At 36.9% G+C, this 27953-nt stretch overlaps 1 protein-coding gene across 22 annotated transcripts in view; it reads left to right on the forward strand.

Moving 5' to 3' along the window:
• LOC149266215 (topless-related protein 4-like) overlaps positions 1 to 18415 on the forward strand; it is a 34035-nt gene extending 15620 nt beyond the window's left edge. For 2 of the 22 annotated variants that reach the window (XR_016260129.1, XR_016260127.1), the window contains exons 5-21: positions 247 to 324; positions 415 to 491; positions 594 to 835; positions 970 to 1038; positions 1141 to 1590; positions 1819 to 1898; positions 2420 to 2482; positions 2573 to 2625; positions 2750 to 3084; positions 3225 to 3385; positions 15434 to 15551; positions 15693 to 15857; positions 16136 to 16230; positions 16345 to 16440; positions 16556 to 17036; positions 17130 to 17310; positions 17416 to 18396. Coding sequence is in view for 4 of the 22 variants with exons in the window: in XM_089430140.1 (XP_089286266.1) it covers positions 15807 to 15857; positions 16162 to 16230; positions 16345 to 16440; positions 16556 to 16714 (375 nt within the window). In the remaining 18 variants the exon portion in view is untranslated. The other 20 variants (XR_016260128.1, XR_016260124.1, XR_016260123.1 and 17 more) reach the window with 20 other exon arrangements.
• Positions 18416 to 27953: the final 9538 nt, after the last annotated feature.

Below are 27953 nucleotides of genomic sequence, written 5' to 3' on the forward strand. Positions count from 1 at the left end.
TCTCTAATGATAACATTGATTGCATTATTCGTAGTAGAATTACATCTAGTTTAGAAAATTTATATGTTTTGAGATATAGCATGAAATCTAAGTCGAGTAGAATTAAGTTGGATGACAAATTCATGCCTTCAAATCAAGTTTAAATTTTGTTAGAATTTTAATATTAAGTTGGATGACAAATTCATGCCTTCAACTCAAGTTTAAATTTTGTTAGAATTTTAATATTTTATTGTGTATCTAATGCAGATGGTTGATTCTAGTGAGCATAAATATGTGAAATTCAAAATGGATTATCCCCCGTCATATAAAAAATGCCAAAGATAGGTATGTTTCATATTATGATTGATTGTTGCGTTCAACTTTCTAGTTTAATTTATATAACGATTCTAATATCTTATTATCTATCTACTATAGATGGCTTGTTCTCGTGAGCATGAGTAAGTGGAGTACAAAATGGAGTGTCTATCATTATAAAACAAACTCTAGAGGAGGTATGTTTCCTATTATGAATAATTATGAGTTTTGAAATATGCTTACCATTATTATCTATTTTTGTATTTTAATCTAATGCACCCCACCTTTTTTTCTTTCAGTGGAGGAGAGGACACTTCAATAGAGATAATGCACAAAGGGGGAGTTTGCAATATTTTATTGTTGTTGTTTACATGTTTTGTTTTTGTTGAGTTTGAGCGTGGGCATGCTTTTTTGTTTTGCATTTTTTCTCATTTTTTGTAGTTTGGTCTTCGTTTTGTTTGTTGGGTGTGTGAAAGGAAAGGAAGGCGACAGGGAGAGAAAATGAAAGGAATGAGATGGAGGTTATCATTCATAAATGAAGGTGAATCACCTTAACTATATGCATTGCACCTCAATCATAATTATTGCTAATTCGTGACTTCATTTGCTTGCTATTCAATTTATTAAATGTTTATATGTGGTCTCATACTCAACTATATTGCTAAGTGACTACAGTTTTATAGTCAATGAAGGTCAAGTGGTGAAGATACTTGAGAGATTCTACGAACCCAATGCAAGTCATCGGTGAGGAATACTTTTTTCCTACATATTGATATTGTGTTTTAATCCATTGAAATATTTGTTGTTTGCGCAACAATTTATCCTTTTGTCATAACTTCAAGGTAGTATGATCCGGTTAATGTGAAAGGAAAGGAAGGCGGCAGGGAGAGAAAACGAAAGGAATGAGATGGAGGTTATCATTCATAAATGAAGGTGAATCACCTTAACTATATGCATTGCACCTCAATCATAATTATTGCTAATTCGTGACTTCATTTGCTTGCTATTCAATTTATTAAATGTTTTATATGTGGTATCATACTTAACTATATTGATTCGCTCTATGTACTAAGTGACTACAGTTGTATAGTCAATGAAGGTCAAGCGGTGAAGATACTTGAGAGATTCTACGAACCCAATGCAAATCATCGGTGATGAATACTTTTTTCCTACATATTAATATTGTGTTTTAATCCATTGAAATATTTGTTGTTTGCACAACCATTTATCCTTTTGTCATAACTTCAAGGTGGTGAAGATACTTGAGAGATTCTACGAACCCAATGCAAATCATCGGTGAGGAATACTTTTTTCCTACATGTTAATATTGTGTTTTAATCCATTGAAATATTTGTTGTTTGCATAACAATTTATCCTTTTGTCATAACTTCAAGGTAGTATGATCTGGTTAATGGGTCAAGGGCAAGTAGGTATGTGTACAACTAATTTATCACTCTGTATATTTGTTATTCAAATTCTCTCGTGGTTTATTGGTAATCTCGTAGATAATATTACTTTGTGCAGTGAGAGACTACAATTATAGTGTTTGGGATGGTTGATTGGAGAAGATACCTTAAGCAATGCAGATGCAACAAAGATGATGGGTGAGTCATGTGGTTTTACAACAAAATAGTATTATTATTATTTGTTTGCAAGACTATTTCTTCTTCTAGCATGGTTCTTGGGTAATGCTACTCAATTATTGGTTTGACATATATATCAAATGGTATCTTTAAATTTGTATGTTTTCTTGCTCCACATCATATAGACACTCCCACACAGTTCCCTATAGAGGACGTGGGTAAGGTTGAGCAAGCAAGCATACTAACCCTCTAATCAATCGACCGTCGTGCTAACATACCACCTTGTGGACCCTAGGATTTCGGGTGTATATGTTCAGATATGCTTAGATTCATTTTTCGAAAAAAGCACCTCTTATGAAAACAATGTTTTAATTATTTCGAGTAGAAGTATATCTAGTTTAGAAAATTTATAATTTTTTGACATATAGCATGGAATATAAATTGACTCGAATAACATAGTTCAGGCCGTCAAACTCTCCAATTTAACTATGATTAGAAATCTAATATTTTATTATGTATCTATGGCAAATGGCTTGTTCCAGAGACACTAAATATGTGAAATACAAAATGGACTCTCCCCTTTTATACAACAATCTCAAAGAAAGGTGTGTTTCTTATTACGATTGATTATTGCATTCAACTCTCTAGTTTAATTTATATAATGATTCTAATATTTTATGTTGTATATGTTGTAGGTAGCTTGTTTGGATGAGCAGAAGCAAGTGGAATACAAAAGAGAATGTCCACAGTTATAAAACAAACTCTAGCGTGGTGCGTTTCATGTTATAAATAATTATTGGTTTTGAAATACACTTATCATTACTAACTGTGTGTGTATTTTAACCTTATTCAACCCGTTTTTTTCCTTTCAGTGGAGGACAACACATTGCAAGGGATATGATGTGCAGAGAGGATATTTGGAATTTTTTCTTTGTTCTTGTCTGCATGTTTTGTTTTGTTGAGTTCAAGCATGGCCATGCTTTTTGTTGTACTCATTTTCCTTTGCTTTGTTTTGTTTTGTATTTCCCCCCCACTTTTTGTAGTTTGGTCTTGGTTTCGCTTATTGGATTTGTTCTACTCCTTTGTTTTTGTTTTTGTTTTTGTTTTCATGTTTTTTATAAATTGGTCTTGGTTTCCTTTTTTGGGTGTGGAAAAGGAAATGAAGGAAAAAAGCAGTGAAAATGAAGCTTATTACCTATTAATGAAGGTGAGTCAACATGCTTATATGTAACACACTTCACTTAAAAATATCTTTTACTAATTTGTAGCTCCATTTGTTTGCTATTCAATCTATTATATGTTTTATCTATGCTCTCATAATCAACTATATTGATCTTCTTTATGTAGTGAACAACTATAATTGTACAACCAACAAAGTTCAAGTGGTGAAGATGCACTAGACATACTATGAATGTGGGACAAAGGATTGGCGAGCCATACTTTTCTCCTACAAAATACAATTGTTCTTTGATGCATTAGATATACTATGAATGTGGGACAGACGATGGGTGAGCCATACTTTTCTCCTATGAATACAAGTATTCTTTAATACACTGAAATATTTTGTTTACACACTTATTTATCATTTTGTCATGGTTTTGTGGTAGTATGATGTTTTTCATGGGTGTGAGATTCAAGTTTTTTCCTCTGATATGAAAGAAATGGAAAAGTTATATTGGGGTTCACATCATGAGGGCTTATCGTTCATGATTTCCACTATTATAATATTAGCTAAGGGAGGGCAGGTTTGTGTATGGTTAATTCATTGTTTTGTATATTTGTTATTTAAGCTTTCGTGGTTTATTCGTGATCTCATATATAATATTACTTTATGTAGCGAGCGACTACAGTTGTTGTTTTCTAGCAAAATAGTGTTACTATTATTTGTTTGCTCAATGTTTTTTCCTTCTAGCATCGTTCTTGGGTAGTACCACTCAATTAGTGGTTTGATATATACATCTAGATTTATATAATTTCTTGTTCCACATCACACACACCTTCACACATGTTAATTTTTCATCAATTTGTTTTATGTTGCAGCTATCACTTCAACAATATCCAATAGCATCTATTTTAACATTTCACTTCCACTTCAAATGAGAGTAGAGCAATAGTAGATAGAACAATTAAACAAATGCACAATGAAAGACAACCAAGAGACAAGAGACACCAAATTTGGTTAATGACCAGGGCAAAACCCTTATTAGATTGTCTTCAAATGTTCAACAAAGAGAGAGTACATCATCTAAGATCAATTTCAATATCCAATATCCAATGAGCTATCCAAATCAGAGACAGAGTCAACAAGAGTCAACTCAAGTGAAAATTTGTCTAGTCAACAACAGTATGTGTCCTAACCAGTCAACTTTCCATGGTCAAAACAACTCTTCAGCAGTTCGATCAAAGGCAGTCAAATGCGGCCTTGAATGAGGGTCAAAGTCAACCCAAAACAATCACTAAATCAACGGTCAAACTCGGTCAAATTCTGCACTTGAAGTCTGCGGTCAACCTCAGTTAGTGTGCCTAGAATTCCTCAGTTCCTGTGCCAATCAATGCAACCTTGGTCAGTGTGCCTAGAATTCCTCGGTCCCTGTGCCAATCAGTGCGCCCTTCATAAACCAAAATTTGTACCCAAAAATTGTAGTCAAATTGTTGGTCAAAGTGTCGGGTCAACGCTGGTCAACCCTGCAACAAAAGTTTGAAATTTTCGACCCTCTAATTTGTCTGGAAATTCGTCCTTCTTGCCCCACGTGTGAGAGAAATGATATGCCCAGTATGCTGTACGAACCAATCAGAGAAGGAGAGAGAAGATTGCGCATGTTGAGATTATGCCAAATGAGGATGAAGGTCTCTTGTATAGACATGTTGTTTGGGCTTCATGACCCTACATGAGGTTGAAGTTGACCTTGACAATTTGCACGAGGGTGAATAGACATGTTGTTTGGGCGTCATGACCCTACATGAGGTTGAAGTCGACCTTGACAATTTGCACGTGTGGGATTTAATTCAAAAACACACTTCTCCTTGTCTGATTTGAGTGATCTTTAGGTCGATTTTGGTCCTCTTGAAAAGAGGAATTTCATGCAATAATTATTTTCATCGAATGAGTTGTCCAAAGTGGAATTTACCCTAGTTGCATAATATAACACTACCTCTCAACTAGGGAGAATTCCCTCTGTTATGTGTGCTTTTCTCTTCCACCCGACGCGGATAATGCTTCTGCAACCTGCAACAAAACCCTTTGCGTTCAAATAGGAATCTGCTCAACGAAACTTTGAGTTGTAGCTGCTCCCTTTGACTGTTGGAATCACTCCCCTGGGCAAATCAAATTTTCTGCACTCCTGCAACTGAAAATCGAATCTTTGCCCAACAATTCGATCGGCTTGTCTGAGCACTACACTGCCTCAAGAATTTCGGCCAGTTGCTCCCCTTGAAATTCTGATGCGGATAATGCTTCTGCAACCTGCAACAAAACCCTTTGCGTCCAAATAGGAATCTGCTCAACGAAACTTTGAGCTGTAGCTGCTCCCTTTCACTGTTGGAATCACTCTCCTGGGCAAATCAAATTTTTTGCACTCCTGCAACTGAAAAATCGAACCTTTGCCCAACAATTCGGCCGGCTTGTTTGAGCACTACACTGCCTCAAGAATTTCGGCCTGTTGCTCCCCCTGAAATTCTCTTCTTTCGCTTCTGAGCTCTCGATTGATCACTCACGCTTTGATGCCATGTGAAAATTCCTACAACTGGAATCCTATTGTAGCAAATGGTATTATTTCTTCTAACTGATAAATTAATTATTCAATTTATTGCTACGACAACATCGAAATAAATACACTGCAACCTTCACAAATAAAACTGTGGAAAATAATAGCGTTGGAAATTGAGAAAATACTAGCGCGCACACAATAAAAATGACACTGTTATTTTTGGACAATTGTCCTCGGAAAAACCCAATTTGGGAAAGTCGGTGCAATATTGAGGGTTTTATTATTATTATTATTATGCAACAGTGAAATCTGAGTACAATCTATGGATGCCCAATTGGCGGTAGGTGGGGCTACCTCCGGTATCCTAGATTATAGGCATAGGCGTTGTTTCCCATACTTTTATGCTAAAAAATAAAAAATATTGTTGTCCTTTAATACACTGGAATATTTGCTTTTTGCACAATGATATCTCCTTTTGCAATGGTTTCAAGGTAGTATGATCTTACTCAAGTATGTGAGATTCGAGAGTTTTTCCTAAAACTTTGGTTTCAAGGTAGTATGATCTTACTCAAGTGTGTGAGATTCGAGAGTTTTTCCTAAAACTTTGATATGTAATAGAAAAGTTATACTTAGGTTCACATCTTTAGTGCTTATTTTTCATGATTGTTGCTTTTATAATATTAGCCAATGGAGGGCAAGTTTGCGTGTGCTTAATTCAAGCGTAAGCTTGTTGATTTTTCCACGACACTCAAGAATCTGGTTTGAATCTAAAATCGTGAACACAAACACTCTTGTGGCTTGCATGGCCAACCTGTACATTCTTGTAGGTCTGTAAAATTAAGTTTGTATTGAAAGTATATTTATTAACATTGATATAATTTAAACACATGTTGGTGGTGTGAATGATATTGCTTGTTCACACCCTAAGAACTTACTGAGAAGTATGAGATAAGATGTAGGTAAGGCCTAGTATGATCTTACTCAAGTGTGTGAGATTCGAGAGTTTTTCCTAAAACTTTGGTTTCAAGGTAGTATGATCTTACTCAAGTGTGTGAGATTTGAGAGTTTTTCCTAAAACTTTGATACGTAATAGAAAAGTTATACTTAGGTTCACATCTTTAGTGCTTATTTTTCATGATTGTCGCTTTTATAATATTAGCTAATGGAGGGTAGGTTTGCGTGGTCTGTAAAATTAAGTTTGTATTGAAAGTATATTTATTAACATTGATATAATTTAAACACATGTTAGTGGTGTGATTGATATTGCTTGTTCACACCCTACCTACTAGCTCTTTCATAATTACATGAGGGGATGATAAGACCATCAAGGTAATACGCTTTATGATGCAGGAGCATCCGACACTCTTCATTAAAGAAGGAATCCAAAGCGGAGCAAGGAAGAGGACGTGGACCATCGGAGCAAAACATGGGAAATTCTGTTAAAACATGGCTAAAATGATGGAAGCGATAAGTCTCTAGAAGACTTTATTAAATGTAATCTACCATATGTATGCATTAGTTGAGAGATTTGAGGAAAGGATGTGATTAGATCCTTCCCAGTGCTCCGATCCAATGTTTCCTTATATACATATATATATGATGAACCTGCGTGTTCAATAGAGATAGAGAGCAATAGATAGAATTTTTGTAACCAGAGTGTGCGATACAATGTAGTTGAGGGAGAACTTGTGCCTAACGCTGAAATGCCTTAGCTTGTAATCGACTCTATATAATATAAAAGTATGTGTTCAATGTGAATTTGTGCGTCTGTGTGTTGTTTCATAGATAAGCTGAATATTCCGTGTGCAGGTTTGATCGACCATCGATCACTGTAAGGATTGATGGCGATCAAATGTTAAGCGAGTTATTGTGTATGGTGTGCTGTGAGAACAGAGATGGTAGAGCAAAGCCGTGTTAAGTGCAGAGATCCATCAAATAGCAGAAGATCAACGACGTAGGCAAAAAGGAACGGGAACCGTTAGATCGTTTGGATCGACGGACAGTCATGGAGGAAGGTGAAGAGAACTGGAAGTAGATTTGAACCGTCGGATCTCATAGATCAATGGTCATCGCAAAGCTTAGATGCGTGAGCATTAGAGCGCGAGGAAAGTAGTTTCGCCACAGGAATGGTATTTCGGCCGAGGTCTAAGTGGTAAGTGGTAATTCGGGTTGGGCACCTGATTACACTAACCGTTCGACACATAGCAGCGAAGAGGAGAGAGGAAATCGCTTTTCTGGCGGGTAATTCTCGTGCTACTTGTCCACCCGAAATCATCATGGACCGTTGGATCCACAAAGTGTAGATCAATGGCGGAGGATCTGTCGAGCAAGTTTGTTGATCGGTTGAATCAACAACCGTCGGATCAAGATTCAGATCGACGGTTAAGATTTAGTCGCAAATCGCATTAGACAGAGGTCAAGGGACGACGTGGTGGAATGCTAATATGCGATTAAGCAATGTGCCGATAGCCTTTGGATCGGAGAAAGAAATGGACGGCGGAGATTAGGCAGATCGGAAATCGGAGAAGTAGCACTGCAGAGATGTCTTGGATGTGCGGACCCGACGATTTATAGATGCAGGTGTATAATTTTTGAAGTTCGGCTTATGGTTCGGTTGCGGGTTTTCTTGTGTAATCCTGTGTATTCCAATTAAATGAATGGTCCCGGGTTTTTAAAGGAAAATCCGATAAAGTGTTGTGGTCCGAGTTTAAAGGCTTAAGGCCTTAGTTAAATGCTTCTGATAGGTTTGTGGGTCCATAACCCACAGGCCTCAGGATCAAAATTTATAAAGAAAGGGGAAATTGGTATACCCCCAAAATCTCCTTTCATCAAGTGGTATCAGAGTAGGGAAAGGTTAAGGGAAGAAGATTTCCTGCGAGAAGGAAAAGAGTGCAAGCAGAAGGAGAAGGAGGTACAATTGTTGAAGTATGGTGAGTTTATGGTTTTTACTGTCGAGCAACGAACGACAACAGGAGGTGAGAAGACTTGCAGCAACCTAGACCAAGGAGTGCTCAATTGGTTCCAGAGGAGAGAACCAGAAGGATGCCAAAAGACTAAAGCTCAGGAGAAAGCTTGGTGAGGTATCCTGTAGTAGAGAAGACTGTTACTGCAGAGGTTGGATGCAACTCACAAAAGATCATAAAGGCAATTCCACAGGGATGTGAGTAGAATTGCTAAGGATAAGGAGAAGCATATGACCAGGAGGTCATAAATTTTTGTGCCTCGGGAGTATGATGCAGGAGCATCCGACACTCTTCATTAAAGAAGAAATCCAAAGCGGAGCAAGGCAGAGGACGTGGAGCATCGGAGCAAAATAGGGGATATTCTGTTAAAATAGGGCTAAAATGATGGAAGCGATAAGTCTCTAGAAGACTTTATTCAATGTAATCTGCCATATGTATGCATTAGTTGAGAGATTTGAGGAAAGGATGTGATCGGATCCTTCCCAGTGATCCTATCCTATGTTTCCTTATATATATATATATGATGAACCTGCGTGTTCAATAGAGACAGAGAGCAATAGATAGAATTTGTGTAACCAGAGTGTGGGATACAATGTAGTCAAGGGAGAACTTGTGCCTAAGGCTGAAATGCCTTAGCTTGTAATCGACTCTATAATAGAAAAGTATGTGTTCAGTGTGAATTTGTGTGTCTATGTGTTGTTTCATAGATAAGTTGAATATTTCGTGTGCAGGTTTGATCGACCATCGATCACTGTAAGGATCAATGGCGATCAAATGTTAAGGGAGTTATTGTGTATGGTGTGTTGTGAGAACACAGATGGCAGAGCGAAACCGTGTTAAGTGCAGAGATCCATCAAATAGCAGAAGATCAATGGCGTAGACAGAAAGGAACGGGAACCGTTAGATCGTTTGGATCGACGAACAATCATGGCGGAAGATGAAGAGAACCGGAAGTAGATCTGAACCGTTAGATCTCATAGATCAACGATCACCACAAAGCTTAGATGTGTGAGCGTTAGAGTGTGAGGAAAGTAGTTTCGCCACAGGAATGGTATTTCGGGCGAGGTCTAAGTGGTAAGTGGTAATTCGGGTTGGGCACCCGATTCCACTAACCGTTCGACACGTAGCAGCGAAGAGGAGAGAGGAAACCGCTTTTCGGACGGGTAATCCTCGTGCTACTTGTCCACCCGAAATCATCGTGGACCGTTGGATCCACGTAGTCTGTCAAGATTTAGTCTCAAATTGCATTAGACAGAGGTCAAGGGACGACGTGGTGGAATGTCGATATGCGATTAAGCGATGCATCGATAGTCGTTGGATCAGAGAAAGAAATGGACGGCGGAGATTGGGCAAATCAAAGATCGGAGAAGTAGCGTTGCGGAGATGTCTTGGATGTGCGGACCCGGCGATTTATAGATGCGGGGGTATAATTTTTGAAGTCTGGCTTGGCTTATGGTTCGGCTGCGGGTTTTCCCGTGTAATCTTGTGTATTCTGATTAAATGAATGGTTCCGGGTTTTTAAAAGAAAATCTGATAAAGTGTTGTGGTCCGAGAAGGCCTCAGTTAAACGCTTTCGATAGGTTTGTGGGTCCATAACCCACAGGCACAGGCCTCAAGATCGAAATTTATAAAGAAAAGGGAAATTGGTATACCCCCAAAATCTCCTTTCATCAAAATGTTATAGAGCTCTGATTCGAAAAGTGCTTTTGCAGGAGGAGGCTGAAAATCAGGGATTGTGTTTGTTAGGATGTGAGTGGAGTGAGAAATGGAGGCTGAACTACTTTAAGTCGCATTCACCGCAAGAACTTTGTGAGCGTATCAGAAAAGATTTAGGTAAGGCCTATTATATTATCTTAATTGTTGGAATGTTTAGACACAAGATGTGTGGATGCATTTATGGGCTTGCATCTAATCATAATAGACCTCTGGTAACGAACAATTACGACAGCAGACGGGAGAGCGATGGAGGCGGTTTTTGGTCTTAGGGTTTCAGAAAACTATCTCTGCGCCGCCGCGGATCTGAAAACTCTGCTCTGCCTCGGATCGGATAGAGGATTGGCCGATGGTTTCTCTGAGCTCGGAGCCCCCATTGAGTACTGGATTGTATTGGCGGATGGCAAGGAGTTACACGCATCAAACCTCAGCAATCTGCGCTCCCCCGCCTTCAGGGTGCAGACAGTCTTCACGGCGGCTTCAGAAATTTTATGTTCGGCCCCAAAACAAATAGTTTTTACCCTGACGCGACTTGATTCGCCAACGTGCAGGTATGGAAAATCTGATAGCGAGTATGAAAAGAAAGGACAGCTGTTAACTTTCATGGGCCATCCAGGAATCCTGGGGATTCGATCTGTCGTCCGAGGTCGATTCTTAGAAGGAAAAGATGCAGATCAGGCTGAGGATGGAAGTAGAACCCTGGAACCACGGCGTATGGAAACTTTAATGGCCCCTGCAGCGCAGATCTGGGCATATATCACATCGTTGCAGCAATACATGCTCAGGTATGGGAAATATGTTTGGCAGGCTGTTCCTATACCCCCTCTCGGAGAGCAGCGAGCCCGATCTATCACATTCTGGCTGCCGGCAATTAATTTGATTGCAGATCAAGCATGGGACGAGACCTTGGCTTTGGATCCCCTGCGAGACACAGTACTCGGACTCAGATCGGGACATAAACTTCCAGATCTAGACCTCTGTAGAGCAGATCTAACCCCATGCAGATCAGATCTGGAAACACACCCATCGGAAAAGAAGATTCAGGGCAAAATAAGCCCTCTCTTTATCAGATCTATGGGAGGGCACACAATATGCATTGAAATAGGGCTATGGGAGGCAACAGAAATCCTCAAACAGAGGATACATGAAAAGACGGGAATCCCACCATGCAAACAACTCCTCCTCTACGCAGGGAAGGTAATGCAGGAGGGGTTTAAACTAATGGATTACGGTATAGCAAAAGACTCTACAATCTGTCTCAGCTCAAGATTGCGCGGAGGCTGCCCCGGCTCAAGTTCAAAAGGACCTGTTTCCTTCAAAGATGCAGTCAAAGGGAAGATGGAATCACAAAAGAAACCAGAACAGCAAGATACAGCACCAGGGGCATACATTGTTGAGCAGACAACACAGAACCCTGCATTAGTAATCTCCATACCAGAGGTAAATGAAATACAATCTGATTATTTGACTAAAGCAGTGATATGCAGGTTCAATGGATTTTGGCCCAAACCGGAAGCCCTTCGTCAATGGATCTACTCCATATGGACAGAAAACTGTGATATCCATCTCTGTTCAAAGGGATTCTTTATTGTCAAATTTGACACCATAAAGGACAAAGATTATGCTTTGAACGAAGGGCCATGGTTCTGGGGTAACGCTGGCCTGTTCGTGAAATCTTGGTTCCCGGATTTCGATCCAAACAGCATGGTGGTCACCAAAATGCCAGTATGGGTAAAACTGTTTAATCTTCCTATACACTTCTGGCACTACAAAGTACTGGAAGGAATAGGCAATACCCTGGGATCCTTTTTAAAAGCAGATCATGAGCGCCTATCTAAGGATATCTACACATTCGCCAGGATATGTGTGGAGGTAGACCTCAGTCAAGGTCTACCAGAGCACATTATCCTAATTCACAATGGAAAACAATGGGCACAGCCATTGGATTATGAAAACACCGCCTTCCGTTGCCGCATATGTCGACAAACAGGTCATCTACAGAGTACATGCCCACAAAACAAAAAAGACAGGAAAAGGAGACAACCACCGAAACCGAAAGGATGGCAATTTTCAGCCACATGGACAGAGGATGCAGAAGAGGAAAAAGAAGAGGAAAGGAATGAGGGAACCAACAACAATATACAAGAAGATGAAGACGGAAAGATAAATACAGAAATCAGCAATGCAAGCTATCCACACCACCTACAGAACAACGAATATCTGATCGAAGGAGCAATAGACACAAATGCAGGTAACCCACAGCAGCAAGATGAGAACACCAGGCAGGAAATTGGAGGCAGCAAGCGTGCTTACTCGCCAACAAGTACAGATTCTGAAAAGGATATCATGGCTGCCACAAATGAAACACAAATGATTATTGTAACTGCTCCGCCTAACAATGAAGGTTGGCGGAAAGTGGAAAAAAAGAAGGGTAGGAAAGTCTAGATTAGCTAGTTTTTTGACATTAGCTCCTGATTAACAGGACAAGTTTTGATATTATGAACATTACAGCAATGCCAAGGGCATCTACTATATGTAATTTTCTAATCTTAATGAAAATTACTGATTTTTCCAGTGGAAAAAAATAGACCTCTGGTAACCAGAACTGTATTTGCAGGATGCATTTATGGGCTTGCATCTAATCATAATAGACCTCTGGTAACCAGAACTGTATTTGCAGGAAGAAGAGGCCGAATGAAAATCAGGGATCATGTTTATTTGATGGATGACAGACATTTCATGCTCAAGTTGTAGCGACTATATGATTGAGATTGTTTTCTCAAGTTGTAGCAATTTATAAGATTGAGATTGCTAAGAGTCACAACATCATGGATGACCAATTTTGTTGGTAATCGATTTGAATGGCATTTGATTTAACAGTCTCCTTGATGGTGAAGGGGCCATTTTATAAAGGTTTAACTTCATGATGACGATGTTATAGTTCTTTATATGCCATTTGAAAAATATTTCAGTGCTTTTAAAATGTGTATTTTCTTGTTGAGTTCTGTTATTGGGTTCAGAAGGGATGACTCTGGCTGTGCCACTTCTCATTGTGTTGAAGTTGTCCTGCACTCTCTAGGAACTATATTAGTAACTTTGTTAGTAAGATTCACTCATCTTTTAGCATAAGGGTTAGATACTAGTCAAAGATGAGATATGTTAAAGTGCACTTTCAAAAGAGCGTTATTATGGCAGAATTGGATAGGCTTGCAATAGGTCCGAGTGGGGAGGGTTTGTTTGGAGCATTATTGAAATTGGTATAAAGTGCCTTGGAGATGCCGTGTCTAATCACGAGTTTTTTCAGTTTGTTATTCATGCACACTGCCCAATTATGCATAAAGTTGTACATTCTAATTTTAGGGAAGAGAAGGTATCACACTATACCCCACGATCCAGGTTTGGTAATCAAGACTAAAGAATTGTATCCTTGCAGTTTTATTCAATTTTTGAATGGTGAATGGTGTATTATTTGATGATGCCTACTGCCTTTCTGAGGAAGGTTGTATCCCCTGGAATCCTGGATAGCGGGTGCCGCAATTAGTGATTAATTTTTATTCTCCTGCCTATTTTCATGTTATACAGATTTATGGTAGTCTTCAAACTCTTTGCAATGCGTTTCTCCCTCTTAGATTATAGGCATAGGCGTTGTTTCCATATATCTTCATCAGTGTTGCCTGAATTCTTGATTGTTTGTGAGGGCAAGACTTACAATATCTGCATTTTTCCTTGGACAAATATGAATGGTAATTTTGATTTGTTGTATCCTGCTTCTATGATGGGGTTGCTGCAAATGTTTGTGTTTTTCAGATGAAAAGTAGTTGTGGCATCTATGGGTCTGCAGTGTTTTGTTTTACTTTCTCTTCATTAAACTCACTGCTTTGCAAAAGAAAATTCTACTTCGATTACCTTAATAATTTTCTTTGAACATTATTAATGCCAAGCGTCTGGATAGTTTCTTTAATTAGTTAAATAGCTGTTTAGAATACGGTGCCCTCTCACACATTTCGGCTGGCACACTGCTATTTTTAACTTTTTTGGTGTATTTTAAACGTTTTACATTTTTATCTTTTTCCAGGTACATTTTTCCAACTATTTTTGCCAAAAATTTATTCATTGGGATTGAATAAAGTTTTTTAAGATGTCACCAACAATTGCGTAGAAGATTTCCAATGATGCTTACCCCCCAAAAAAATAAAAGACTAAAAATACTTAAACATGTGAGGAATATAACCATAAGAAATCAAGAAAAATACTGTCTAATTTTGCTCGTTTAGATCTCAGTAACTGTAAGGATGAATTGCCTTTGGTTAAATTATTAAGAATGTCCACCGGTTTGGATGGATGAGAGTTGAAGGCAATTTTATTGTGGAATTCCAGAATCTTAATCACTGATCTCAACTTTCTTTCGAATAAGAAATGGCGCGACGTCTTTTCATTCCTCTGCTGGTAACTCTCACTAATTTTTTGTGCATATATTCTATTTGACCTACCCTAGGCGTTTCTAGTACAGGAGTTAAGAGATGCTCTCCACCGGAAGCAGAGCTAAATGTGAGTTGCTAGGTACCATAGCACCAAGAAGTGATTGATAAAACTTGTTCAGCTGTATTACTTCAAGTCCAACATTGAATAGATTGCTGGAATCAACGGTTAAATGAGCTCTTGATAGTACCCCCAAGTTTTCTTCATGCTCTGGCTCTCAGTGATGAAATCAACAGTGGCTGATGGTTTATGTTATAGAAAATGTATTTTTATGTTATAGAAGAGCTTACATTTGGGAGTGCATGGGTTGTATATCATATGGCGCATGAAATGCAGTTTCAGCACATAGAAATTCAAGTAAAATTTAGATGTATGCTTTCACCTCCATCCTATTTTCCAGTAAATTTTGTATGGATTTCCAGATTCATTGATATAGGTAGATATTATTATGTATAAAAGTCGGTATTGTCTTTTATCAAGGAACGAAGAATTATTGTTCAATATATTTGTATTTGTATAATTGTTTCTGAATTTCATTATTCTGCTAAAGTATATATATTTTTGTCTTTTTTCTTTTATCTATGTGGTTCACCAATCTGAGATTACATTAAAGGCTGACATTACAATTTTATGTGCTACAAATTATGTCGATATTGATCCAAACAAGTAACGTGCAATGTGCTATTTCTTGCAGGTGGTAAAACTGATATATATTATACACCAATTCCGGTGTTGTTGTTTTAGCACTGACATCCAATGCTCTCCATAAGCTATGGAAATGGCCGCGGAGTGACGAGAATCCATCCGGAAAGGTGGGGTTCTTTAGTAGTAGTTGTTTGTTTGTTTTTATTTTAGCATGTTTTATTTATTTATTTGTTTGTTATGATTTTGGATATATAATTTGCAGCTGTATTTAGTAACTAAGAGTTAATATTTTGTTCCACGGTCTACAGCGAGTATTCCACCACAGGCAGCCAGCTAGTGGGATTGTTATGAGTAATGACTTGGGGATACAAATCCAGAAGAAGTTGTTGCTTGTATAGCTTACTGAGAATGATTCCTATGTGATGTCTACTTACGGTGGCAAGGTCTCCTTATTCAATATGATGGCATTTAAGGTAAGAGAGCCTTTTACCTAAAGAGCAGTTTCATTTCAATGTTTCTGATGATATATATGATTTCAGTTTTGATACATTGGTCTGCTTAGGGTTTATTATCTAATGTCTCACCTTTAACTTTCAAATTATGAACGTAACGGGGTTCACTTCAGGATCACTCTAGGTTCTTGTGTAATGTTCCTCGCTATAGACTACGAATTCAAAGGCTCCCAATTTATCTAAATCACTGGTTTCATGGGATACTAATTAGTGATTCATTGCATGCCATGACAACTTAGCCACATTTCTGGCTGTCCACCCTCAGCACAATAACATCATTGCAATTGGCATGGAGGATTCATCAATTCAAATATACAATGTTCGAGTTGATGAGGTGCTGCCTGTGAATATATCTTTGAATTTAAAATTCTTATCTTTTTTCTTCATTGTGCCATTTTATAAAAAATGACCTAAGTGGCATGCTCTGAACTTGCTACAATTTTTATAGGTAAAAGCAAAGCTCAAAGGCCACCAAAAGAAAATCACAGGCCTGACTTTTTCACATGTTTTGAATGTGTTGGTATCTTTTGGAGCTAATGCTCAGGTATACGGTTTCTTTTATTATTATATGTAGTCTGTCTCCATGATGTTCACTTTAAAGTTTACATAAATTTACCGAGTTGAAATGTTCATGTTCTCACAACCACGTCTTTTGGCAGTTATGTCTCTGGGGCATACATGGTGGGACAAGCGTAAGTCAGAAGTTGTGCGAGTACAGCCACGAAGATCATCACCACCAGTGGGGATTGGGGAAACAAGAGTACAGTTTCATAAGATCAAGTTATGTCTCTGGGGCATACATGGTGGGACAAGCGTAAGTCAAAAGTTGTACCAGTACAGCCACGAAGATCATCACCACTAGTGGGGAGTGGGGGAAACAAGAGTACAGTTTCATAAGATCAAATTCATTTGTTGGTTGTGCATGAGAGCCAACTTGCTATGGAGAGTGGGGGAAACAAGAGTACAGTTTCATAAGATCAAATTCATTTGTTGGTTGTGCATGAGAGCCAGCTTGCTATGGAGAGGGGGGAAACAAGAGTACAGTTTCATAAGATCAAATTCATTTGTTGGTTGTGCATGAGAGCCAGCTTGCTATATATGATGCTTCTAAGTTAGAGCGCTTGCGCTATGTAATTACTTGTAAGCGGTGTTGAATTCAAACATAAACAGTTATATAATGTCACTTACCTTCTGTATCTGATTGGATGACCTTGTTACATGGTTGCATTGCAGTGGACTCCTCATGATTCCCTATCTGTTCCTATTTCAAAGTGCTATATACTCATGTGACAACGGCCTAGTTTATGTGAGCTTCTGTGATGGTGCAGTTGGAGTGTTTGATTATGAAAACTTGAGGCTTCACTGTCGCATTGCACCCTCTGCATATTATTCATTTACCATCGGGAATGAACAGGTAAATGAGCTCCTTCATTCTGTCATGGTTGATACATCTATTTTTCAGATTTGCCTTTTGACCAGGCATATTATGATTTAATTTATTGTTTGGTTATTTTTGCAGTAGTAATGCCTATCGTCTAGTCGTTGCGTCATTGCATCACATCCAGACATCCATCCGAACCGAATCAATTTTCTCAAATTTCTCTTAGAATAAGAGATGGCGGAGTTCATGTTATTGAGCCTTCAGAGTAAGAAGGGAAGTAAGATGGGAAATGGGGTGTTGGACCACCCCCATATAATGGAATTGTCGATCAAATCCAACATGAAGTAGTAACCAAGGTTCGGAGCCACCCTGAAGGTAGTTCAATGGAAACATAAGAACAATTTGCATTACACTGTACTACTTTGTGTCTACCGGCTCTTTATTTACAAGAATACCGTGAATAATGGTAGCGTCCTGTCAGTGAAATGCCTCACTTATGTTCCAGTTGTTGAGGCATTCTATCAAGATTGTAACTTTCATCAGATATTGTTCAGCACACATCTCGCTTGTGTTCCATTTGTTGAGGCATTTTATCAAGGTTGTAATTTTCATCAGATATTGTTCATACTAAATGAGTATCTAGGTGCAGTATATTCTTTCTAGGTCGTGTAAAAATTTAAAGTCTGGCATTGGAGCATAATTCATGAATGTTCTTTCCGAGGGTTTCTCAGTGTCTATTTTAAAACCTTTTTTGAACCACATGAGTTTTTTTCATAATGTTCATGTGCATTCGGACCAACCTGGTTTATGCGGAAGCTTTGTCATTGTCTATTTCCTTTCAGATCACTATATCTGCAAAAAGAAACCACTCCCATCAGCCCACCAACCCGCTACCGATAAAAGCAGCACGAGGTACAGGAGACATACGATCAGCCCAGCAATCGGAAAAAGTCAATAGGTTGGGCAGCTATAGGTTTTCATGATATTATATGATCCTACAACTAGGCTTATAGCGATACATTTTCATCACCTAAGCAACCCTGATTAGCCAACCAGGCTCACGAGGTTTCATTTTGCTGAACAATCAGACCAGCCGTATGGGCTACTGGTGGTTCTCGATCTTCAAGTGTAGGTGATGCGCTGCCTGCGGGAATATTATAGTTATTAACCAAATCAGCGTTTTTGGGTTGAATGCCCACTTTGATTGAAGTAATGCAATTGATAAAACATTAATTATGCACGAGTTTCTGCAATTGACTCAACGAACTGTTTTCTTGTATGATGACTATTGTTTAAACATGTTGCTTCTGAAATTGACTCAACGAACTCTCTTGTTTGATGACTATTGTTTTAATCATATTGACACATGTATACTTAATGCAAGAATTTTTCAGTTTATGGGATAATGTTTTGTTTTTGATGGACTCTCTAAGCGGACATTGTTTCCTCATATGTACGTAATGCAATAATTTTTCGGTTTATGGGTTAATGTTTGTTTTTGATGGACTCTCTAAGCGGACATTGTTTCCTCTTATCTGTTTGTTGTGTTTAGTTTTTGATGGACTCTCTAAGCGGACATTGTTTCCTCTTATCTGGAAATAATGAACTGGGGATTTTCATACCATCTAGATGTTTACAGTTGGAGATTTTGATTTACTATGTTTTTTTCCTGAAGCCTTGTTTTATAGCATATACAACTTTCTTTCTTTCTTGACATTCCAAATGGAAATAATGTCATGTTAGTTGGTGGATGTTTTAAGAGATTTAGAGACATAATGCTATACAACTTTGTTTCTTGACATTCCAAATGGAAATAATGGAAATAATGTCATGTTAGTTGGTGTATGTTTTAAGAGATTTAGAGACATAATCATAAATGATGAAACATTGACATTGATTACGTATTGATAGGATTTAGCATGAATTTTTATTGCTCATGATTTTTTTTCATAAATCAATGCTTTCAACTCATATTTAACTGACATTGATTTTTATTTCATTAGGATTTTATTCACAACCCTCAAGATGGAGGGGAAGGGGCTTTTTTTTTCATGCAAATAAAATATTCATGAAAGTTTTTAGAATGTGCTATTGTTATAAGTAATTTTTATTGAGCAAATTTAAGATAGATTGCAAACTTGTTCTATGGGTAACAAGATGATAAAATCATCAATGTTCACTTTCTTGTCATGCAAATACATATTCCAATGTTCACTTTCTTGTTATGCAAATACATTTTTCCATTGTGCAATGAAGAGAGTTTTTACAAATTATTTGTCAAATTAAAAGACAAATTGGATTGGAAATTCAATCATTTTTCTTACCACGTGTACAAAAAAAAATCAAATTATAATTCTTTTTTCATCTTTAAATAAAAAGAAGAAATCTTAGATAAGAGAAATATTCAAATAATAGAAAAAATAATCATCAGAAAGTTTAAAAGTTAAAGTTCAAAGTTATTTATGAATTGTATCATGTCTAGTTCAAAGTTATTTATGGATTGTATCATGTTTTTCTTACCATTCTTGCCAATGGAATGAAATTTCTTGAATTTTAATAATATATACAAATATTTGTCTCTTTTTATAAAATATAAAATTATCTGATATATTTTTGTCTCTTTTTATATTTTAAAATAAAATTATCTGATAAAACTTTCTTAAACAACACCAAGACTCACACTAATAAAATAAAATTTGAAAATTTAAATTATCTTAAACAACACCACACTCTCACCAACCAATAAATAGAATAAAATTTGAAAATATACAACACCAAGACTCACACTAATAGAATAAAATTTGAAAATTTAAATTATCTTAAACAACACCACTCTCACCAACCAATAGAATAAAATTTGAAACCAACAGAATAAAATTTGAAAATTTAAATTATCTCAAAAAATACAAATAGATAATAAAAAGTCATCTTAAGCAGCACCATACTAATACCATAGAAAAAAGTTTGAAAGTTAAATAATTTTTTATGTTAATTGGGTTGAATAATAGAATAAAGTTTGAAAGTTAAATAATTTTTATATGTTAATTGGGTTAACTGAGGTTTGTGACACCATACTAATAGAATAAAGTTTGAAAGTTAAATAATTTTTATCTATTAATTGGGTTAACTGAGGTTTGTGACACCATACTAATAGAATAAAGTTTGAAAGTTAAATAATTTTTATCTGTTAATTGGGTTAACTAAGGTTTGTAACACCATACTAATAGAATAAAGTTTGAAAGTTAAATAATTTTTATATGTTAATTGGATTAACTGAGGTTTGTAAAACCATATTAATAGAATAAAGTTTGAAAGTTAAATATTTTTTATATGTTAATTGGGTTAATTGAGGTTTGTAACTTTTTCTATCCAAATCCAAATCTTTGCTAGTAATAAAACCTTCATTGAAACACTCTATGTGACGTTTTTAGCTTAATAAAAGCTTAATTGAAACACTCTATGCGACATCGTTTTTGAACTTAGAGCAAAGGTTTTAAGGTTTTGGTAACATCACTTTACTTCCAATCTTATTAAAAGCATGAAATGCTCTATGTGAAGTTTTTGAACTTTAAATAGAGCAAAGGTTTTAAAGTTTTGGTAACATCACTTCACTTTCAATCTTATTAAAAAGAGGAAACACTCTATGTGAAGTTTTTGAACTTTTAATAGAGCAAAGGTTTTAAGGTTTTGGTAACATCACTTTCAATCTTATTAAAAACATGATTTTATTTTATTATTATTATTATTGTGGGTTTTTTTTTTTTTTTTAATCCTGCCGCAATGACCAATGTCAAAAAAGATATTGCAATAAAAGGAATAATAATTATGTCTTAGAAATATCAATTATTATATTCCAATTTTTTTTATTTTTTATTTTTTTTTAACAATAATATTGTAATTGAGACATAATATTAGTTCCGTTGTCTTCTTTTATTACTTAGAATTCATACTTGTATTGTAAAATTAAGCATTCATAAAAATTAAGCATTCATACAATGTTTTAATTTGTTGTGGTAATGTTTAGCATATAATGAAAAACCTCTTATGTGAATTAAAATATGATTTAATTGAACCTCTTATGTGAATTAAAATATGATTTAAGATTAATGATTAAGTGAAGAAAATTAAAGTTAATATTATAAGATTATTTTGTTTAAGGAAAAATCATAATTTTCATTGAGGTGAAAATTACATTTTTACATATGCACTTTGTACATGCCAAAAAAATTGTTTTTATATGCAAAATAGTCACCCATTCACAAAACAAAAATTGGGTTGTAAAGCTCGTATTATGTCTCATCATATCATATGGTCCACAAAATAAATACATATCCTCTTATAAATAATACACCATCAAACTCTAGCTATTTGGAACATCAAAATTTAACTAGGAATGTAACAAAAAAAAACTAATAATATCAAGAAATTTAATAAGTTTTTGTGATAATATTAAGTATGCATAAAATGAAAACTAAAATCCATACATTATAGCTTCATTATGAATGATCTCATTGTTTCTCTAAACTTTATCTTAATTATCATAATAAAAAGAACTCTAAACTTTATCTTAATTATCATAATAAAAACAAAAATCATAAAATGAATATTATTTCTAATACTTTGATGAGTTTAAAATACTAATTTTTCTACTTCATTTCATTCATTTTTATAATTGACTAAATGTCATAAACTCTAAACTCATAAATTTTTATAATAGTTTTTCTAAACTCTAATTGTATAATAAAAACAAAGAACATAAAAAAAATATTACTTTTAATAATGATTTAACTTGTTGAATTTGCATGTGTAAGAAAATGGTAAAAAAAATACTAATTTTTCTACTTCATTTTTATAATTGACTAAATGTGATAAACTCTAAACTCATAAATTTTTATAATTGTTTTTCAAAACTCTATTTGTATAATAAAAACAAACATAAAATAAATATTACTTTTAATAATGATTAATTTGTTGAATTTGCATCTGTAAGAAAATGGTAAAAAACAAAATAGAGACATTATCTTACTATTACCATTTCATATATTTAATCATTCATTAAATTAATCATTTTTAGTCATGTTTTTTCAAATATTATGTTTAAACAATTTAATTTAACATAATAACATGAGAAATACACTAACAATATATTCTACATTCAAAACAACTTACCACAAACATTACTATTCTTTTTTCCATTTAGGATGGAACTCTGTTCTTGAGAAAGTACTAGTAAACCATTACTAACAAGTCATTGCTCTCAAAAGCTTTACAACTATTAACATTTTTAATCTTAAAAATTTTAAAATAAAAATTGACTTTATTTTAATTTTAAAATATAAAAAATAATAAATTACATTGAAACAAACGTAATTTATATAATTATAAGAAGATTGATATGTGAAAAAAAGACAAATTTCCTAAAATCTGAAACAAACATGATTTATATAATTATAATAAAATTGATATGTGCAAGTTTCTTAAAATCTTAATTTATATAATTATGATAAGATTGATACTTGAAGAAACAAGTTTCAATAATATAAGAATATAATAAGAATATAGCCCCGAGAATATTATAAGAATATTAGGGATCTGGGCTATCTTTCAGGGAATAATGGTGCTGTGAGTCACTCAACGAAGGAAAATAAATGCGCAAAATATGTCACTAATATCGTCTATTTTTGTAGGTGGGTGGCTCGTTCTGCCCTGCTGAGGGTTTGGAAAGTGTTTGAGAACCCTCTCAGCACTGGCCGGCGCAGCTCCTCTCCCGGTTTTTTTAAGAACAGGCTTACATAATGGTGCAGTCAGTTAGTAGCCCATAAATTCATTCGTTTCTCAGTCAAAACATTATGCCCCATCTGATATTTGCGATGAATCACATGTTTAGCCGGTTGCGCTGAACTGCACCCACCAGAATCGATCTGAAATGCGCCGACGACCAACAACGGATTTGAGATGCTGCACTATCAAATTTTCCCACACGGTGTTTCTTCCACCGATGTGGCGCCTCCCGTCGAACCATAGCCAATCTGACGGTCTAGATTTAGCGACATCTGACGGTCAAGATTTAGAGAGATTCAACGGCCCAGATCTTCCGGATGCGAACGGCCCAGATCTGCTGAATCCGAAGGCCCAGATCTGCCGAGATCTGACGGCCCAGATCTGCCGAATCTGACGGCCCAGATCTGCCGAATCCAACGGCCCTGATCTGCCGAGATCTGACGGCCTAGATCTGTCATATCTAACGGCCCATATTGGGCGAGATCCAACGGCCTAGATTTATTAAAACTCGACGGTTCAGATTGACTGAGATCCGACGGTTCAGATTGGGTGAGATACGACGGTCTAGATCTGCAAGATCTAACGGCTCGGATTGGGCGAGATCCAACGGCTGAGATATATCAGATCCGACGGCCCAGATTTAGTAAAACTCGACGGTTCAGATTGAGTGAGATTCGACGGTTCAGAATGGGCGAGATCCGACGGTCTAGATCTGCAAGATCTAACGGCTCGGATTGGGCGAGATCCAACGGCGCGGATTGGGCGAGATCCAACGGCCCCGATCGGGCGAGATCTGACGGCCCAGATTTACCAGATCCAACGGCTGAGATATATCAGATCGGACGGCCCAGATTTAGGAAAACTCGACGGTTCAGATTGAGTGAGATCCGATGGTTTAGAATGGGCGAGATCCGACGGTCTAGATCTGCAAGATCTAACGGCTCTGATTGGGCGAGATCCAACGGCGCGGATTGGGCGAGATCCAACGGCCCCGATCGGGCGAGATCTGACGGCCCTGATTTATCAGATCCAACGGCTGAGATATATCAGATCGGACGGCCCAGATTTAGGAAAAATCGACGGTTCAGATTGACTGAGATCCGACGGTTGAGAATGGGCGAGATCCGACGGTTCAGAATGGGCAAGATCCGACGGTCTAGATTTGCAAGATCTAACGGCTTGGATTGGGCGAGATCCAACGGCGCGGATTGGGTGAGATCCAACGGCTGAGATATATCAGATCCGACGGCCCAGATTTAGGAAAACTCGACGGTTCAGATTGAATGAGATCCGACGGTTCAGAATGGGAGAGATCAACGGTCTAGATCTGCAAGATCTAACGGCTCGGATTGGGCGAGATCCAACGACCGAGATATATCAGATCCGACGGCCCATATTTAGGAAAACTCGACGGTTCAGATTGACTGAGATCCGACGGCCCAGATTTAGAATAACTCGACGATTCAGATTGACTGAGATCCGACGGCCCAGATTTAGAAAAACTCAACGGTTCAGATTGATTGAGATCTGACGGTCCAGATCTGACGGCCCAGATATACGTGAATTCGACGGTTAACCGACGGTCCAGATTTACCCGATCTAACGGACCTGATAACTTATTGGATTATAACTTATCAGGTTATAAATTATACTGTGATAAGTATTAACAGATCAGTTACAAATATTATCATACGATAAATTATCATATGATAAGTTATGAGACATTACGTTATCAAATGATAAGTATTCAGAGTATAGGTTATCAGACGAAAAGTTATAATTGATATATTATCATTCAATAAGTTATCAGATGATAGGTTATCGTACTATAAGGTCTTATATAATAGGTTATCATTCAATGATAATTTAGCGGCTAATAAGTTATAAGCTGATAACTTATCAGGTCATAAATTATCATACGATAAGTTATCAGATCAGATGATAGGTTATCAAACGGTGAGTTATAGACGATAGGTTATCACGATATAAATTATCAAACGATAAGTTATACAATGATAGATTGTTAGACGATAAGTTTTGGGATGATAGGTTGTCAGATGATAAGTTATCGGATGATAGGTTGTCAGAAGATAAGTTATTGGATGATAGGTTGTCTACCAAGAAGTTATACGCTGATAATGTATCGTCATCATCCGATAAGACATCTACGAATAACTTATCTTCATATAAGTTCATATATTATCGCACATCAAATGGATCCGAGGGGCTTGTGCGACCATTCGATCTGTGCCACCTAGCTGGTCCTCACTAGCCAGATCAGGGCGATTGGCAGTGCATGGACACGACATCTGGGCCATTCTTACTGTGCCACTTGGCAGTTCAGTGGACACGAACAGTTCCTTCGACACGACATCTGGGCCATTGTACTGCGTTGGACACGCCATCTGTGCCATTGTACTGCACAACGTGGCAAATCTTTGCCCGCGAGATCTTGGCCCTTGGGTCTCCGCCACTTGGCAATGCCCTGGCTGCTACATCATCGCCATTGGATTTGCGGGGCTGGTTCGCTACTTGGCCTGTTACTGATGGTCGTTTACCTATCCAGCAGAGCGCCGAGACCTACAGCGAGAAAGAGGGTAAAGTCAGAAATCGCAGGGGGATTTGAATAGAGGAAAAAACAAATAGAGCTGTCGCTCTGATGCATGGATTGTCGTTTTATTTGTGAAAAATATCGTGCATCGTGCGTGGCTTTCCGAGCACGACCTTCAAACTGGATTCCCGGAAAAAGGACCCACTTATGGCCGATAGTTGAGTGCAAGGAATCCTGGGTCGCTTAAATATGGGAACCATCTTTCTTTTGGCCCTGCAGACCTGATAGAAGAAAGTTCGTTATGGATTTTCATTGGTTGCCTCAAACTCTTCCTCCGCATCTGCCTGCAACATGGAGGGCAACGGCTGGATATGGGGCTCTCCTATTTTTTTCCTTCTTTTCTATTCAAATCCCCCTGCGATTTCTGACTTTACCCTCTTTCCCGGGTTGATAACAGTGCCAGTGATCTTGCTCTTTTGATAGTGTTGTGATATAGTACACCTCTTACAGGTGCTAAGTTTGAAAAGGTGTTGTGTGATGTATAAGCCTAGAATCATGACAGTAACCAAGTCTTTATCACTCCTGGATTGATATATTGCCCTGATAGAGATCTATGTTCATAAGACATGACAAAAGAGATGAACTCTCTTTGTAATTCTCAGAATTTTTGCCATATATAAGTATGAAAGATAAAAGGAAGTTAGACAGTATGCTTATGATGATGATATGAACTGTGTTCCTAGCTCTATCTAGGATAATGAGCAACGGATCCCTTATAGTTGTCTCATCACTGTAATCCTAATCAAAGGTGTTGATTACAAATCTCCCACCATAATTGATCGAATGGAAAGATCTCCTGTCATAAATGTTGCAATTGTCGAAGAAGCTCTTGAAAGAGAAGTCATGTAAAGATATGAATATTGGATCATATGCCCAAATTTTGAATGGAGAAATGAATTGCTAAAGCAATGTCAAAAGATAAGCTCTACCTCTGCCAGATAGAATTGACCACTAACATTAATCATGTGAAAAGACTGTGACATATAATGATGGATCTACGATATGAAAGAAGACATGTATACATCTCTACTTGTACAAAGTTCCCTAGACCTGAATAGAAAGACATATTGGTGTGAATGCCCTGCCGAAATGTGGTATACCTAAAAGATCATATTGTGATCTTTAATGATTAATTTCTTGGAATAACTTAGATATGCAAAACCCTAGTAAGGGTTTGATCATGAAAATCCCTAGGTTTTGTGAATCCCTAGGATACAAGGATGTTGATATCAAATTCGAAATAGCCCTTGTCTAATCCTAAAAGGTCATTAGGTTTTGGAACCCTTTCAAGTCAATAAGGGTTAGAAATGAATGCCATGTGCATGTGGATTGATAAAATAAACGAACCCTAGAAAGATCTAACATCTTGATCTTGAGGTTGATTTTCAGGTTGGATTCCAAAAGAACTGAAGACCAAGAGGGAGTTGTATTGATCTTAAAAGATAAGTATCATGTATTCCTTCTGTTGTTTTTTTAATTAATATTAGCATTGGATTGTCTATGATTTGTAAAACCCTAAATTAGGTTTGGAGAGGAAAAATCTAAGACTAGTGGACCTAACCCTAATTCCTTGATGATAACATGGATAATATGAGCCTCTTGATGAAGTTGACTCTTTAATGATGACATGGACACGTTTATCGCCTTGATAGTATGGACCATTATGTCTGATTAATAGAAGAAGCCCTAACACTTTAATGTTGATATATAATTCTTGATGTATATTCCTTATTGTTGATTATGTGAACTCCTTATTAATTTGGACTCCGTCATGTCATGGATGATGTGGATTCTTCTAATAATATTTGCTATATGACTCCTTGTTGTTGAATGATGCATACTCTATGATGTTGACAATGTGTACTCCGTGCTGACAATGATGTATGACTCATTGATGATGTGGATGATGTGATTGGACTCCTTAATGTTGATCTGGACTTCTTGATGCTTACTCTTTGATGATGATGATGCTTGATGTTGATGACATGGACTTCTTGATGATATGGAGTCTTTTGATTATGACTTACAAGTTCAACTCCTTGACGATATGTACAAGATTGGATCTTTGATAACACTGATGAAGTTGTCTTCATGATGGTGATATAGATTCCTTGTTGACATGAAAAAGAATGGATTCCTTGATGATGTGCGTTGACTCCTCGTAGAGATAGATTCCTTTGATAATGATGATGATTTGGAGCCGTTTGATGATGAATCTTGGATGACCTTAACAAATTTATCTTCTTGATGATATGGATTGTTCCCCTGATGATTGGCCTCCATG

The sequence above is a fragment of the Pinus tabuliformis genome, chromosome 6, assembly GCF_031772625.1.
Source record: "Pinus tabuliformis cultivar Carrire ecotype Pingquan chromosome 6, CPIR1, whole genome shotgun sequence".
In the NCBI taxonomy this organism is placed as follows: Eukaryota; Viridiplantae; Streptophyta; class Pinopsida; order Pinales; family Pinaceae; genus Pinus; species Pinus tabuliformis.